At 35.4% G+C, this 17,956-nt stretch overlaps 1 protein-coding gene across 1 annotated transcript; it reads right to left on the bottom strand.

Annotated features, from left to right (window-relative positions):
- Positions 1–371: 371 nt before the first annotated feature.
- LOC149957485 (glucose dehydrogenase [FAD, quinone]-like) lies at positions 372–14,194 on the bottom strand. Its single transcript, XM_090164822.1, has 12 exons — positions 14,096–14,194; positions 12,749–12,852; positions 12,309–12,511; positions 11,661–11,850; positions 10,207–10,338; positions 9,290–9,411; positions 7,994–8,161; positions 7,789–7,927; positions 6,789–6,925; positions 2,481–2,655; positions 1,380–1,602; positions 372–641 (listed from the first exon to the last, which is right to left on the bottom strand). The coding sequence occupies exons 2-12, from the start codon at positions 12,831–12,833 to the stop codon at positions 482–484; spliced, it is 1,734 nt and encodes a 577-aa protein (XP_090020948.1). The 5' UTR covers positions 12,834–12,852; positions 14,096–14,194; the 3' UTR covers positions 372–481.
- Positions 14,195–17,956: the final 3,762 nt, after the last annotated feature.

Here is a 17,956-nt window from a genome sequence, read left to right as displayed (position 1 = left end):
TCATAAGCGAGAGCTAACGTATTGACCGTAAGCGACACTTGTTTCTCGAACAGTGGTCACGAACACCTTTTTCTCTATAATATTCTATATACAAGTCAAGGAGTGTATAAATGTTTATGAACATTGGTATCAAAGTACTGATTCGCTTTCCTTTCAAAAAAAATCAACGAGAGAGAGAAGTAAATTAATTAGGTACATGTAGGTTTTAGGCAAATGTTTTCAATTGGAAAATTGTCAATCATACTCAGAAATTATAAGATATTGTACACTTAAAATGTTTTGGCTATTTCTCGTGGCCTGTAACATTTGGGGGAAAAATTGGTTTCACACAATCGACATAATATGAAATTTTAAAAATTTATTTTATTGCAACTTTTTTGTCTCACTACTCAATTAAATACTTTATTATGAATTATTTTTGTAACGAATTTAAAATACTCTGTCAGTATTTAAATATACTTATGAAGCATAAAGTCTCATTTCACTTGGAAGCTCGACATTCGCCTGATTCCTCGTCGTTATTTTTAATCATATCAGCCGCTTTTTCCGCGATCATAATTGTCGCCGCGTTGGTATGACCCGAAATCATGCTTGGCATCACTGACGCGTCCACCACTCGCAGTCGGCCAATCCCTTTCACTCTAAAATTAAAAATAATTATTATAAGTGGCTCACTTTTAACTTAAAAATGGTCCAAATTTCAACATGAAACTGGACGTTCGAGTGTTGTCATGCATTTGGACATGATGCATTCAGATAAGAGTTTATTGTCTAAATTACGTTACATATCTCCCCGAATTATTTTTACTGTTGTTCAACTAATTTCGTTACTGTTTATGACTTTTTTAGGAACCAATAAGAAGACACCTTTCGTGAAGGGACTAAGAAAATTAAGGATAGTTAGGATTTTTAATATATTATCAAGAGATTTCCCTTCCCAATCTGACCAATTTCTTTAGGCCACTGTATGATAGAGTCCATTATTTTTTCCCTTCTCAAACCCAACTTTTGCTGACCTTTTTATCTTGTTTAATTTTTTCTAGGGTTTCACGGTAGTCAAAGACTTTATTTGTCGATTTGCTTTTATGTTAATTCGTACCTTAGTTCCGGATCAACCACCATATTAATTCGTACCTTAGTTCCGGATCAACCACCATATTAATTCGTATCTTAGTTTCGGATCAACCACTATGTTAATTCGTATCTTAGTTTCGGATCAACCACCATATTAATTCGTACCTTAGTTCCGGATCAACCACTATGTTAATTCGTATCTTAGTTTCGGATCAACCACCATATTAATTCGTACCTTAGTTCCGGATCAACCACCATATTAATTCGTACCTTAGTTCCGGATCAACCACTATGTTTATTCGTACCTTAGTTCCGGATCAACCACAGTGGAATCTTTATCCGGGTTTCCCATTTTGCAAGTTCCGATTGGATGATAAACAGTAGTTGAAAGAAGGGCAGCAACGCACTCCAAATACTCCTGTGAATTAATTTGCCAGGATTCACATCCTGGCAAAGAACCTTTCAGAGTTTGAGGCCCAAATCGGCGTAAAGGTTCGGATTCAGCCAGCGCCACGGCCCACTTCATTCCTGTAAAGAATCGTGTAAAACCATAAATGAAATAAAAATCAATAACAATAAAATGGTTTTAGAAACGGTTATAGAATATTTTCAGATTAACATTATTGGCGAATTGAATTCAACTCCATTAAATTAAAACAGAAGGTGAAATTAAATTTCTCGTTTGAAAATTAAATAAATCGTTTTCAAAAAACGAAGCGATGGAATTTCATCCAGTGATGTTACCATGTAACAGCATTTCTTCAATTTTGCATTTAATAAAATTTATGTCTTCAAGTTTCAATATAATTTTATTTCAAGTTATTCCTTTTTATTTTTAAAAATAATTATAAAATCGGAATTTCGAAAAAAAAAACCAATCCTTCAGACCGAATACTGTCACATATATTTTACTGTCTAAACCACAACTGCAAAGACGGAACCCAAACTTAAAAGAACACAAGCGAATTAAGGTCCTTTGATTATATCAATACTTGAAAATAGTCTTTAATTAGCTTAAAATTGATTTACCACACTATAGCTTTCATTAGCTTCGCTTGAATAAGTAAGTTATCAGGTAATGAGGTATCGAATTAACATTTTTACTAAATGTTAAATTACTTAAAAAGGGTGTAAAGTATTTTAAAATATCGGCTGACCAGCTGACCAAATGAAATATCGATGTAAAAAGTCCATGTACTGACGGATAAGATATTTTCTAACTACCGTAAACGATTTGCTTTTACAAACTTAACTCCATTGACGGTATTACTTAAATTTAAGTTTTTTTAAGAAATGAGCCTCGTAAACCACACATAGATTGATTCTATTTGTATCTATCGCGTCGGCAGTCGCTGAGATTTCGTTTATTTTCTTTAACAGTTATCAAATGAAATAAAAGGCATTACCTTCAACCAGTATTTTCAAATCATGCTGGTTGCTCAAAAATGGGATATTAATTAGAGGAGAGTCTGTGGGACTACTCGATTTCAAAGTGATATTTCCGATAGACAGTGGTCGCAATACTACTGGCATTATGGTGAAAACGTCCCTGTTTGCGTATGGCTCGAAGAAAGCTTTAACCTGCAAAGACATTTGAATTGTTACACATGAAATTATCTATTTACGCTTGGAATTTCAACACCATGCGTGTTTGATTTTATACCTACAAATTGAACTGAAATCGGCCAAACATTAATTTCAAACTGGTGTCTTTATCAGTTCGATGTGGTCTACGTTATCAACTGTATGAGTTTGACAATTTAGCGAAGTTAAGATAAGTTATTACATATTATATCTGTTTCATTATATAAAATTTTTCTATTACATCACTTAAGAAATTTATATTTCATCATATAAGATACTCAATAATATTTTGATTACTGATCAGTGAAATAGAATTAGGCATTGGTATTATATTTTTTACCACGCTATAAATTGCTATTAAAACAATACCATATGTAAATATCGATATAAATATTACATTCTCACAATTTCGATGAATTTATCTTGTATATTACTCATATATTAGTAATTAATACGACAGTAAAATATTAAGCATTTTCATTGAGTAGTTCAATAAAGTAAGTTGATTAATTACAACATCGAAAATGCATTTTCGTGGTATTAACAAAGAGGCCGTCCTAATATTGGGTTGTTTTCACCAGCAGACGTAACTTTGCGAGCCAATTTTGTAGATCTTTTCCCTATGGGTAGACAAGAAGTGATATATTGCAATTACGGTGAAAATTCCGAAATTTAAATTTGCTCAAAAGAGTATTTTTTTGCCTTTTAGAATAGCAACCTTTGTAAGATACACCCTTCAACTTTCTACGCAAACGTCATCAGAGTCTTTATTTTGGAATAAAAAAGGTGAAAAAATATATTTTTGAGTAAATTTCAGTTTCGTATTTTTTTTAAACATTTTATTTTTCCAGCCCAAAAACCGCCCAAATCTTAGCTAAATTTGAGCTATATTAAAGAAATGTTTTTTTTTTCATAGATACATGTCAGTGCTTGCCAAATTAACAAAGATCACAACGATTTTTCACCGTAGTAAATTATATCACTTCTGGTCTACCCATAGTGAAAGGTTTGGAGTTAAAGCCAGTCAAAGATGGCTGCTTTTGTGCATTTTGAGATGGTTTTCGTTTGGTATCTTTAGTTTTACGCAAACCATCGCCATCTAAGAAATCCTACACGATAGGAATAGCATAATCTATCTAATGTAAAAGTCAAAATTGTCCAAAACGCAATAGGAAGCTAACTTGTCCGCTATCGGTCGCATGAAAAAAATATTAAGATTTGACAAATCCAGGTATTCTGAATAAACGAAATATGTACAAATATTTATTATACGCACTCTCTGGAATTTGTTGTTAAAAAATCGGTTATTTGGAACACTGCGTTCTACGCTTTAATGGAGAAAGATTTGCTCACAGGTAGATAATTTTCATGCTTTTTTCGCTCTGTTTGTGTCTGAAAGCCCTTTCATTTAGTATTTTTATTAAGTAACTAATAATAAACTTTAATTGGGGGTTACTACCATCGCACCGTGTCACACTGTTAACAATATTACACTATAGATGGCCCTAGAGTAGTATATCGAAAATATAATATCGATAAATAATGTTGAATCTATATGGATGCTGTCATATATATACCCTATTTTATAAATTAATCGCAATCACAGAAGCGGAACTTATGTTGGGTAACGAACATCTCAAAGTTCATATATTTCGAAAATTATTTTTAGGAGCAAGGTTTAGCCAAACAAAATGAAATTTATACAATTTGATAAAAGCTGTTACGAGCCAATTTTAAGTAGAAAAGAGTCTCGATGAATTATTTCTTTCAAAATGCAAGTACAACTATTTAAAATACTAGTCATCAAACGGATTATGGTATGTGCATCCTTCTACCGTTACTTCGCCTTCGTTCCGAATAGAATTCAACGTAAACGTATCTGTAAATGCGGGTTCTTAATGTGTATCGCAATTTGCTTTCTTTTGATTTTAGTTCTGTTTAAATCAGTTCAAAAAAGTAATCCAATAATATGCTTTCCACCGTCAGAAATAAAGGAGGAACAATTGTTGTCTCAGTACGATAATTTTACTAATATCCCAAAAGAATACTGGTCCATGAATGAAACGAGACGGAAAGCCATGAGTACAACTTCCAATTGCCCCGGATATCCCAGTCTCTATGATTTAAATTTTAACAATATCTACTGGCAAATGTTGGTGTCCAAGGACGGCTCGCAATTCTACTTGTATAGCGCCTTCTACGATAATCGCCCTCTTGGTGGTTCAACTCCTCAAGTACGAATCGTTGGGATGGTCAACAGAGTGCAACCACCTCAAACGTTTTGCTTATTATGGTTCACACCTGATAGACACCACCGTTTAAAGTTGCCTATTGTTAGCAAAGTAACGTACACCTACGGCTGGCGTGCGAAATGGGGTAATAACATGGATGGAACTTTACAACCATTTTTGATCTCATGTCCTGTCTCGCGGGGCGAAGCGGACGGAAGAATCCCAGTTTCCGTTTCGTTGGTTGAAGAAGAGTGCAACCACCAGACGAACAACTTGAAGGTTATCTTCAATAAGCCTTTCAACGAAGTTGACTTAAATCGAAACTGGAAATGGCCCGACAACGTCACGACTTTCACTTTCAGAAATCACATCTTCTACAAGACAACATCGTCTCTACCAGGAGACTCAGACATCGCTAAGCGAGGACACTTTGCCGTCTGCGTAAAATATCTCGAATTTCCCCACAAAGACTGGAGCGTTCGCTTAGTGGAATGGCTAGAGTTGCTTCGCTTACTAGGCGCCGAAAAAATCTTTCTCTACGAACTCGACGTTCATCCGAACATGTCCAAAGTTTTGCGTTATTATCAAATGGAGAACTTCATTGATTTAAGACCCATAACCCTTCCCGGGACGCAACCCAATTTGTCTGGTTTGAGACATCTTTATTTGAAGGCTAAGTTAGGGAATAATCGTCAAAACCAAATAATATCTTACAACGACTGTCTATATCGGAATTTGTACAGATACGAGTACCTCGCTCTTTTAGACATCGACGAAGTTATTCTGCCCAGAATCAACCGAGGATGGCGCGATCTTATGGAAGATGTCGTTAAGAGAGTCATGGAAGTAAACAATTGTACGCGTGCCAGCTACAATTTCCGCAACGCTTATTTCTTTGACGACATACCTAGAGACATCAATATGAAGGACAAAGTTAACAAATTGGTTATTCCAAGGTATTTGCACATACTCGGACACGTATTTCGCTCGACAAATTACACCAAAGCTTTAAGATTTGTCAAGTGTTTTCACAACACGGACCGAACTGTTTGGCTTCACAATCATTTTCCGCTTACTTTCTTTGGGAGCGGTAAGTGCATGACTTATAATGTCGAACCAAAAGTTGCTCTGTTGCACCATTACCGTAAAGATTGTGTCCGAACGCTGAGAAAACGTTGCAAAAAAGATTTTAAAGACTTTTTAACCAGAGACACTACGGTTTGGAAGTTTAGGAAAGATTTAGTCAAAAGGTCTAATTTGGTTCTTCAACGACTTGGGTTTTTCGAACAGATAAAGAAACCTAGATAATAAAATATTTTTAATCCAAGAATGCATAGCTCTGGATTTCTGAGTAAAGTCAATATGTAGCGATAGTAAACGATTGTGCCCAGATTTGTTTCTCACGATATAATGCCTAAAGCAAAAATGTAAATGACTTCCTATAAAAATATCTAAATTATTTCCTCATTAGTAGATTTAAATACGTTATTTTAGATTCAATTAGCAAACCGTTGTATCGGTATGCCTAGAATTTAAGGTGTTGAATCTCATCTAGTGAAGTTCGTAACATTGATGACAAATACAGATCTATTATGAAATGTAAAGTAATCATTCATAAATGCGACATGTGGGTGTTTTTTATGAAAAGTAAATATGGAATAAATTAACTATACGGAAAATTAAAGAATGCTTATAGGAACCATAAAGGTGAATTATGGCATTCATGATTTTATAGATTAAAATTTAAAGAACGTGATGGACTTAATTTCCTTACATGTGTAACTGAAGACAAAAATAATTCCAAATATTTAGATTTTGCTTCAATTTTAAATATCAATAACGGCCTTTGGACTTTTTAGTAAAATATACCCTGATAAATGGAGGTTCTTCGTTGAATACCTGAGGGTTTATGAACGGATATGTGATTAAAGTTGACAGCATTATGAGTTCGATATCAGGAAAATCACCGGGCTCCTTCTCAAATCTACTCTTGACGAATCCAACACTTTCAACCGTGCAAGGAGATGTTAGAGGTCCTGTAAAAGAAGTAATTAAATATTAAAAAATTCGTAAAGCTTATTGTAATATTACATGACAAATGCACAAATACATTTCTTTTATCGCATTAATAGCTTAACCTCATTCTAAATTTTATAGAAAGGAGCTGATGTTACCAATTGTAATGTTTTTGTGATATAAATGGTAATATAACAGGGTGGATTTTACTCAAGTAGACGCTTGAGAAGTTTGCATCACGTGAAAAAGCGCCCAAGTAATAAAAATATTCCGAGTTTCGTTAAGGTGACTATTCGTAATTACATATTTTGCATTTTCTCTTAAAATTGAGAGGTTAACGTTAATAGTTAGTGTAGGGAGATGTTGGCTCTCGTGGCTTGTAGGGCTTGCCACCACCCTCCTACGCATCGTAACCCGGCCACCTGAATCAATGGCTTTCAAAGTCGCTTGATGACTTAGGCCTAAGGTGGTGCCTAGGGTATTAGCCTAGCTGATTATTATTATTATTATTATTATTATTATATCAGAAAAAACTTGTTTATCATAAGGAAAGCTAATTTCAAAGGCTACTCAAAACTAAAATCGGAATATGACCTAGTTCATAATTGCACTTTGAAATTGACCCTCCATGGTTTAAGAATATCAAAAAGACCCTTATTGTAGAAAAAAGGGGAATCGATCATGAATGTAGCCTTAGTTGTAAAAACTATATTTACCATTAGGGGTACGTATATTGCAAAGTAGAAAACCTACAAATTCGGAGTATTTTCAAAACTTCATATTTTCGGACACACTTGGAATTTAGAGCTTTAACTTGACCCATGGCCACATAAGGCATGATAATTTTACACGATTAAAATAATAAAAAACTATTTTTACTTACCAGTTCCTGGGGGAAACTCTTCGGCGAGGATTCGAGACAAAACGAACGAATCTGTTGTGTTTATTGTGTAGTGAATCCCCGTAGTGCAAACGTGGTCCTGGAGATTCTGACCAACTGGCAAATCAGCCACTACTTCAATCTATTACAAATGGAGATTATTATTCATTGGGTTCGATATGCGATAAAATAGAATATAAACCGTTACCCCGAGCTTTTCAAGGTGCTGTTTCGGCCCGATACCTGATAACATAAGAATTTGAGGTGAGTTTATTGCACCACTGGATAGAATTACTTCTCTTTTGGCTTTGGCTTTTTGGCAAACTCCCTCGGTGCAATAATGCACTCCGCGTGCTTCCTTGTCTTCGATTATAAGCTGTTAGAAAAGCGGAAACCATCAAGGATCAAATGCGCCAGGGTGCAATAATATAGAAAAGTGACGCGTCTAATATTCAGAGGATTTACATCAGGACGTCAAATATTTAAAGGAAAAGTCCAGTTTGATTAAAAATTGAGACTATTTGAAAGATCATGTATAAATAAACTCAAAAATATCAGTCGTAAAATTGTATCTTTTTTTAATGACGAGAAATTAATTTTTAAACGAGCCAAATTTACCGCCAAGCGATCTGCCATTTTGTTTCGAGGTGACGTTTTAGGACTTCAATCACGCACTGTTCGCGCTATAACAGCACTCTGTTCCCTGCGCGCGCTTGCTCCGCGTGCGGTCTGCCGAGGGAAGGCTAAAGAAAATGGCAGCTCGCTTGGCGGGTAAATTTCATTAAAAATTAATTAATTTCTCGTCATTAAAATAAGATACAATTTTACGACTGATATTTTTGATTATATTTAAACATGATCTTTCAAATAGACCCAAGTTTTACCCAAACTGGACTTTTCCTTTAATTGAGCATTCTCATGTTCAAAAGAAGTCAGGAGTGTTTTAGTCTCGACCATCGATAAGTTCCAAATATAATACATATTTTTTGGTCGATGATATTTTACGCCGAAAATGGGCTGACGATTAAATGGAACGTCATATTAATCAATTAGGTTTTGATCAAATGGAACGTCATATTAATAAATTTGGTTTTGATCAAATGGAACGTCATATTAAGCAATTTGGTTTTGATCAAATGGAACGTCATATTAATCAATTAGGTTTTGATCAAATGGAACCTCATATTTATAAATTAGGTTTCGAGAAAATGAAACGTCATACGACTCATTTAGGCTTAGATCAAATGGAAGATCATACTATTAATTTAGGTTTCGATCAAATGGGAGCGCTTATCGATGAACTTTCTAGTCGATCTTAGTTCAAAATTTAAAATTATCACTCACTCAGGGGTTAGATACAATTTATTATTGTTCTATAGTGAGTAAAAGTTTATTCCATGCTAAACATTTTGCTTTATAATTCGGGAAACTGTTGAATGCCTGTTTTGTGAATAGATAATCTAGAGGAACTGTTTACAAATATATTAAAATTAGCTTCAATTACTTTTGTAACCAAAGTGTTTGTTAATATACGAAGGTTTTTCCTGTGGTACGCAGGTCTGAGGTAAGCCTTTTCCGTACTACATCTGAATCCTGACCTTGTTGTAGATTGAACTGTAGCGAAACCTGAAAAACACAAACTTTGAGCAAAATGGGTAGACAACATTTCGAGGAAACGGTCCACTCATAAAATTAAGCTACCGAATTTTTTCACCCTTTATATTTGGGACTATGATAATAGCAGACTGTAAAAGGGTTTTTTAGTGGAAAGCTATTTTCGTGCTTCTTTGCCTAAGAGGCTATTTCACGACTTACGTAAGTGTCCACCTTAACCCTAATTTCATGGACTTGACATAGAAATATAATTTTTATTGCAATTTGTAGGTAAAGCGGACGGCAATTTATGAATATTTCTTTTAATTTAACCTTTTATAGTTAAACTGTTAAGCTAATCAATGATTTTATACTTCAATTCGAATCTCCCACAGCTGATTCTTATAAATCAAACTAAATGTCCATGTATTGTTTAAAGTTCCCTAGTTTTGATTTTGTTTTGATTTAACGACTGAAGAAATGTATCGGCTGCTAAAGGGTTCAATGGTCTCACTGAGGATAAATGTTGCTTAAGCTATATCTGCTCAATCTTGCATCGCTCGCTACGGTTCAGTATTCGGCGGACAAAATAAAATTTACAAAAGTCAAAGATTGTACATTAGACTGCTTAACGGAATCGAAAATCTAGAAGAAATATAGGTTAAAATAGTTAAAGGTGTCTGCCTATTTAAAACTATCTCTGTACATCAGCTGAAAGTTTCAAGCTAATTAAGAAATATTCAAATCTAAAGCCACCTGCTATTTCCTTACATAATTAGTTTTAAAAAGAAATTAAGATATTTTTTCTAACTATGAAGACTATATTACCAGTTTGATATTTTCCGTTGGTGTCTCTTATTTGTATTCCAAGACTTATGGCAGCCTCCACATAGGCATCTTCGAGTTTCGTCCGATACGGAGGATTTGAAACTGTCAACGGTCTATTTCGACCATGAAATTCTGTTTCAACAATAATTTACAAATAAATATTTCGTTAACTTAATTACTTATAATTGTATTCACTTTTATCATATGTAACATTACGTCGGAAATATCAGCTTCAAGGTTTGTTCTATGGTTCAACTGAGTTTCATAACAATATGAGCGTCCACCTTACAAAAGTGACTTGATCCGTTGTCAAACTTGGATCAAATGATTTGGATCAAATCGGAATAAAGTTGAATTTAATTCATTGTTATACAACACGTTATGGGTCGAAATTTTCGATCAAAGGCGAATTGGTATCTGCCCAATTTTTAATATACTTTTTCAATTAAATTAACTGCCCTATTATCAATTTTCGTAAGGGTTCTTATCTCGGGCTATGCAAAACAGTCCATTCAACAAAATTTCGATAAAAACATAAATCGCAGATATGTGTAAGGATGATTGAATTTTGAAAGCCAAGATTCTTAAAAAAACGAAAATTTAGAAGCAGAAAGAGTTCCTAAGTACTAGAAGACTAAACTGGACCGTTTTGCCGTAAATTAAACAAAATACACGGTGACTGCCATTTTTTTAAAACATCCATCGCACTACAATCGGTAACGTTTTTGAATCATTAGAGCCATTGGTAAATGCCAATTACGTTGAAAGTTGCTTCGCAGGTTTCATTTAATTTAACTGTGCTAACTTATGCTTTTACGGAATAGCTGACTATAATTTATCACTACATACAAATTAATAATAATAATCAGCTAGGCTAATACCCAAGTCACCACCTTAGGCCCAAGTCATCTAGCGACTTATTATGCCTTTAAACAGCTGGTCAGGTTGCAATGCGTAGGAGGGTGGTAGCAAGCCCTACATGCCACGCGAGCCAACAGCTTCCTACACTAGCTATTACCGTTAACCTCTACAAGTTTTTATAGAAGGGGAAACCCCTTAAGCCAGCGGGGAGAGAACTTGCAAACTCAACGCAGAACGAGTAGTTCCGAGTTTTCACCCAGTGCCACAAGTTGGGATCGAACCCGGCTCCTCTTGCTGCGAGGCGAAAGTTCTAAGACACACTTATTGTTTTTTAGGTTTTAGTAATGCACCACTCCAACTTAAAGTATACATAGTCATAAAGAACATTTAAGGAGCAAATGTAAAAAATAAAATTGGGCATATATAACTTTATAGTTGACCTATAGCTCCTAATAAAAAGTCCTCAGTAATTCCTTATTTTATGCTCATGTCAAGGAAGTATCATGTTCTTTCAGCGAAATCAAATCGATATTATGTTATGACTGAGATGTAATTCCAATCGATAGTAATCCATTAAACCGACATAGCCTTACCGTCATCGATATTTTCTATGATGGTACAGCCTTCTGCTTTCTTGAAGTAGGGCAAAACGTCGTCGTAGCTCCAGCCCGTCGCGCCGTTCTTCGCCCAAATGTCATAATCTTTTCTGTTGCCTCGAGCATACACCATGTAGTTAATAGTACTTGAACCACCCAGCACTCTTCCACGAGGGTAATAACATTTCTGTTAAAAATTAAAAAAAAATTCCTGATAATTATTTTAAATTACTACTCACATTTTAAAGAAAAAGATTAAATGAGATTCGGCTTTGGGTGATTTAAACCATTACCACCTTCTGATGACTAATTTCCTTCACGTGTTTTCTAATCCTCTGTTTTAGTAGCCAGCATTGGTGAACCCCTTCCTTTTGCAGGTGAATTTAGGCCTGTTTCATTTTGCGATGCACTATGGTAATATCTTTTAATTAATTTTCCAAGGAAATGTTATTGTTTAACTTTTGTTAAATAATCTAAATTAAATCATAATAATTCTGAAGCAATGGGGTTTATTTCTTCAGTTCTAAAATATCAAATCACGCCGATTATTAGGCTCCTATTTTAAAAGGCCGAAGCTATTTCGGCCAAATTTGTCGGCCCAAAAAGCCACTTCGATTTGAAAAATGGTATTTAAAATTCCATTACTTTGTTTTCGAATCCTTGACAAGCGAATTCTTGTACTTCCGTAGTGTAATTCCAGTCTTCCGGTGTCTGTTGCAATGCTATCGCGAGCAATGGAATATCACTCGTAACAGAAGGTTTACCACCCGCTTCGATCAAGAGAACTTCGACATCCTCGCCTTCAGAAAGTCTGCTCGCCAAAGTGGCTCCAGCTGACCCCGCCCCAACTATTCGGAAAATATCCTTTAATTACTGTTATTGAAAATGTACTAAAGCCATTTTAAACTTAGTAGGCTGGTGTAAATAATAAGAGGTTAGTAAATATCTTTCATGAAATTTCGTAAACTAATTGTCAAAAAGGATTTTTGAACGTGACGGTAAATGAAAATTAGTCTTTTAGTTTTTGAAGTAAATGGGTCTGAATATACATTAAATTTTCAATAACTTGTGTGTGAAAAACATACCTATAATGTAATCATATTCAATTTCGTCGTCTTGCGCAAACGAGCTCCAGTAAAGAAGAGGCAACAGAATGAAGGTTAAGATCATTTTAAAATAATTGCAAGTCCTGTGAAAATAGCCGCTTTAGACTAAAACTATTCTCTTGTTTAAAACAATATGAATATTTCCATGGGAAGCCGAATATTTAAAACATCTCAAGAAAAAGGAAAACTCAAGTAGGTTAAGCTTTATTTCAGGTATCAATACACTCGCAGAAAAGTTCATAGATAAGTCATCGGACATATAAATAGTAATTACAACCTCAATAAATAGGTCTGGCTAAAGATTGAAGACTTTTCTAGTGCATTTCATTTATATCATGGACTACTGCACTAAAATAAGTCTCTTAAAATAACATTTGATATTTTTATAGAACTTTATTGTCACACACAACTCGGCACCTGCAGTCCAAATAGGAATGACTACGTTTAATCATAAATATTTAATTTTATAACCATGGTGGAAGTTCTATACTAAATTTACAAAATTATTGCACGACGGATACTTCATGGTTCAATATTTTATTAAAATTAAAGGTTTACGCTAGCTTTCGGGTCGAAACCCCTCTTCAGGCGTTCTGTTTACAACAGAACGCCTGAAGAGGGGTTTCGAAACGAAAGCTAGCGTAAACCTTTAATTTTAATAAAATATTGAACCATGAAGTATCCGTCGTGCAATAATTTTGTAAATTTAGTATACTACGTTTAATGTTAAACAAGTTTACAAGCCCGGTAGATTAATTTTATTTTAAACGGAAGGATTTGGAACTTATATTAAACCTCAGGCACTCAGAAGAGCCACTTTGGTAGAAAATATACTTAGATTTTAGAAAACACAATAGATTCAATGATCAATAAGTCAACTAAATTAGCTATTAAACTGAAAATATTTTTTTCATTTTGATTTTAACCTATACTAAATTTATAATAATAAATTATGAGAGAGAGATATTCCACTACGTATACTGCTTAATTGCTTATATAATTAACTTTCAAAGCTTTTACATTTGAAAATTAAGAAAAAGTCCCCGAATAATTTAAAACTTCGTCGATTGGTATTAAAACCAGTTTATTATCAGTCGTAACGTTATACATGCTTTATTGGTTTGTAGGGAAATTTTCTGTTGGTAGAATCTGCCTCGAACATGCACTTTTATGGCTTATAAATGAACTACAGTCGTAATCCACTCGTCTAAAATAAGCCTGGTACAAGTAGAATTTCTTCTTCTGAGCAATATGGTATATCTACAGTAAGGCCAGTACATGGAGCATTTTTTCATTTGAACAAACACAGCAAATAAATGATCTTACCTTTCTACAAATTTCTATTCCATAAAACTTCTAAAAATTACTAACTTCGCTTTAGATTATCTTCACTAACTTTGGATTGCCAAATTTCATACTCATATACAACACAGAAATGGTAAAAGAATTTATACGGTGTTGGGTTAGCCTTATTTATTGGAAAACGCTTATCCGTTTAAATTCCTATTACCTAAGCTAATTTGAAAATAGCTATTTAAGGCTCCAGATTCCTGTTTTAAATTTGAGGTTTGGAATATCGAAATATGGTTAACTCGGAACGCAAACATTTAACCAGCTGTCTTCGCAGCGTAATTGTAATAATAAACGGGTTATCTTTCCCATTATAATAATTATCTTTGGCTACTATCAGTAATTCACTGAAAGGAAGGACAACACAATGGATTCTCTATAAAAGAGTGGCTTTAAAACACGCCAATAATAATAATAATAATGTATGTTAATATCACTAAGAAAAAGTTTTTACATTTATTTTTAGGATAACATTGACTCACATAGCTAATTCAGACGAAGCTTTGCTTAAGTTGGTGCTGCATACAGCATAGCAAAATAGATTATGCTACAGACAACTCATAACTGTACAGATGAGTCAATCATTATTTGATAAAATATTTAAACGAATTCAATACCATTTTATATCGAAATGGTACAAGTCATATATAAAAAATAATACAGTTAACAAAAATTGAACTATTTCGCATTATAGACCTGTTCCAGAAATGGTAGGTTTTAAACAAATTGTTTCTATGAAAAATTATCGAGTAAAATTGTCTCTTTGAGTTGTAGGTGAAATGATGAAATAGCTTAAAGGATGAATAGTAGTAGTCGTGGAGAGCGAGATTTCCTATAACAAATAAATATTCAGAGTGCCCTATATGTGAGCAGTCCATTGCAACCTATAGTGAAATTCTTCACCAATTATTGTATGACGGTCGCTATTCAGCAGACATCTTTTACGCTCGGGCTTCCGTTGAATATAGGGCATTCTGAATGTTTATTAGTTTACTAATATCGGCATATTTCCGAGGATAGCCAGAGTTCCTACACAGTACTTATGAGCCCCAAAAGGGCGAAACCGGTCTACTGTTGGAATCTCTGGCCTAACTTTTGATATTCTTATAACTAGTTTTCTAAGGCGATAATATTCTTTCGTTTACCTACTGGTCTATTTTTAATAACTGTTAGCATAAATCCATTGTTTATACGAAATTTAGGATCAAACTGTTCCGTATGAACCATTTCCACTACTCAGTGCATATTTACATTGCTGTTATGGGGATATCATTAACCAGCTAAGCTAATATCCGAGGCCCAAACGTTTTATTGACGAAGTTCTTCCAGGAAATGTGCACCCGACTATCATAAAACAAAGGATGAAAAATTAGCGAATAAGTAGATCCATTATGAAAAGGGATAAAAGAGCTAAACCCTAAGCAAATTTGTAGAAAATTAAAAATAGCTCGTACCGATAGGTCTTAGAGTTAAAACTAAATTAAATTAAAAAAACATCATAAAACAAGGCTCTCTATTCTGCAAGCTCATTAATCTCTGAGCGCCGCAATTATTTAAAAACTTTCAAGTAATACACTCTTTTACGAAGTCAGCCATTTCATTACAGGCCTAATTTAAAATAGTACAGGCAAGGGCGCCTGCACGTGCTCATCAGATCGTTACGTCGCGTGCACTTGACCGCGTGAAGCGGCCTTGCATGCAATATTTTAAATCAGACCTGTTATAAAATGCCAGCTATCACAAATAAGGATATAAAGGGTTAGTATCAAAAGTGACTTTACAGATATTCTATCGTTGGTAACGTAAGAACAGGGGCGGATTTACCCATTCGGCACCCCTTGGAATTGTCTAACGGGCTGGTCAGTTAATAAGGGGCAAGAAAAGAACTTCAACCGTGCGGCTTCATCAGAGTTTTGGGGCCCCTAGAAAAATGGCGCCCTAGTCACGTGCTACCTCGGCCTAATAGTAAGTTTAATCTTTAAAAGTTTGTTTATTACGCAATTTAATGATTGTTTTACGTTGCGATTCTTAATGGACTGAGATAATAATTAATATTTGACTTAAATACTCCACGTTGTTAACATATCGTGGAAATTGTACATATTATTACCACTAGGGCGCAGATGAAGAAGGACCATTACCCAAAAATAGAGTTCGGGGCTGCGTCCTTTTAAATGCTAAAGATTTTATTTGCTAGTTCACTCATCATATGTCTATTTTAACGAAAATCAAATAGCTTTCGCCAAGTAGGAGTATAGAAATAAAATGGAATTTATGCTGACGGGCCTCCCGGGCCGATGCTTTTCAGAAATGACTATTATGAAAGGACTATTACTACGGAAACGTCTTGCCCTAAATGGGTTAGAGTGTGCAATAACTGGTGGCTTTACCGGGGAGTTGGGGACCGGCTCTTATAACCCATAAGGGCGGTGGCGCACTGGGAGATGTTAACTCAGATCAAATGGTCCTATCTCCACCTCCGACTTCGGTTAGGTTTGGGCTGGATACTGAGCTTCGGCTCAGGCTAACGGAGAGGGTCTGTGCAAACTGGCCGCCTCGGCGGATTGGGTAGCCTGCTGTGGGGTGGCGGGCCTCCGTATGAGGGTCTTTTGGAGTCACACTGGGATCTCCGGTGCCAGCTGTGCTGGGTTACTTGGACTGCTGTGTTCTCGTTGTTCCCCTTTAGGAGCTCTCTCCAAACGGTTGATTATTTACCTACGTAGGTAGGGTGTCGGCGGGATTTGTTTCAGCAACTACTCTTAATCCCACTGCTGTGTGCGAAGTGGGGATTGGTCCACCCATTGCTGCTCCTTCTGCTGGGTTGAGTGGCTTGCGTCAAAGGTGCGACCATCAGTAGTAGGGTACTGCTACCCATGCTGGATTTGTCACCTGTCTGGGCTAGGTGGACGCTGGCGTAGGGCACTATGATGATAGGCCTCCGGTGCTATGGTCTCTGTTACTAGGCTACCGAAAATGGTTTTGACCACTTAAGGAAAAAATATAATTTTTCATTATTTTACCCAAAAAGTGTTACAATTTTACCCAAACAATGTTCTTATTTACCCAAACTTAATGACATTTACCTCTTTCGTGATTTTATTTTATTTTTAAATTTTCGTAGCTCGTGCTTTTTTAAATGGAGATTTTTTGTTATAAGTGTTCAAAACCATTTTCGGTTGCTAAGGCAAATCGAATGGGTAGTGCAACGTCTCCTTTTAGGAAATTTCATACCTCATATAGGTCTACATTGCGCCCGACTTTGAACAAAATTGGCATAAACACCTCGGGTAATCTCCTTGTTAGTAACGGAAGACAGACGTAGAACACGGCCCTATACACGTGAAGGATCTCGTCCGTGTTAGTTCGGTCAGACAGAGAGACACATAAAACGTCACCGGTTGTAATAATATAATAGCAAAAGTCCGCCCCTACGAAAAGCACCCTCTTATCCTTACCCCGCTCTAGAAACGAGTCCTCAGAGCCCCCACCCCGCGGTTAATACCAGTAGGTTCCCCAAGCCATGGACGAATTAGTGGGAATTACTGAAGAGAATGCTCGTGGGGGCTAGAGTCGGGGGGGGGGGACATGGGCGCTCGACTTTTCAGGGGCATGCTATGTGATCAATACGTCATTTCTCAGCCAGCTCCGTCGTCTGCTCTCGCAGTCTTATTCTTTCTAATTTGTAAAATACGAGATTCGGTTATTTAAGTTAAGTATCAAGATCTACGAACAATAATTTACGTATAATCAATTATTTTAGATTGGTTATATATGCACTGGAACCACATTTTTATTTCCCAATTATTTTTTTCATAGGCATTATCACCTTTTACCTTC

The sequence above is a fragment of the Leiobunum rupestre genome, chromosome 2 (assembly GCF_980474605.1).
Source record: "Leiobunum rupestre chromosome 2, qqLeiRupe1.1.hap1, whole genome shotgun sequence".
In the NCBI taxonomy this organism is placed as follows: domain Eukaryota; kingdom Metazoa; phylum Arthropoda; class Arachnida; order Opiliones; family Sclerosomatidae; genus Leiobunum; species Leiobunum rupestre.
This window is presented reverse-complemented; position numbering and strand designations above follow the sequence as displayed.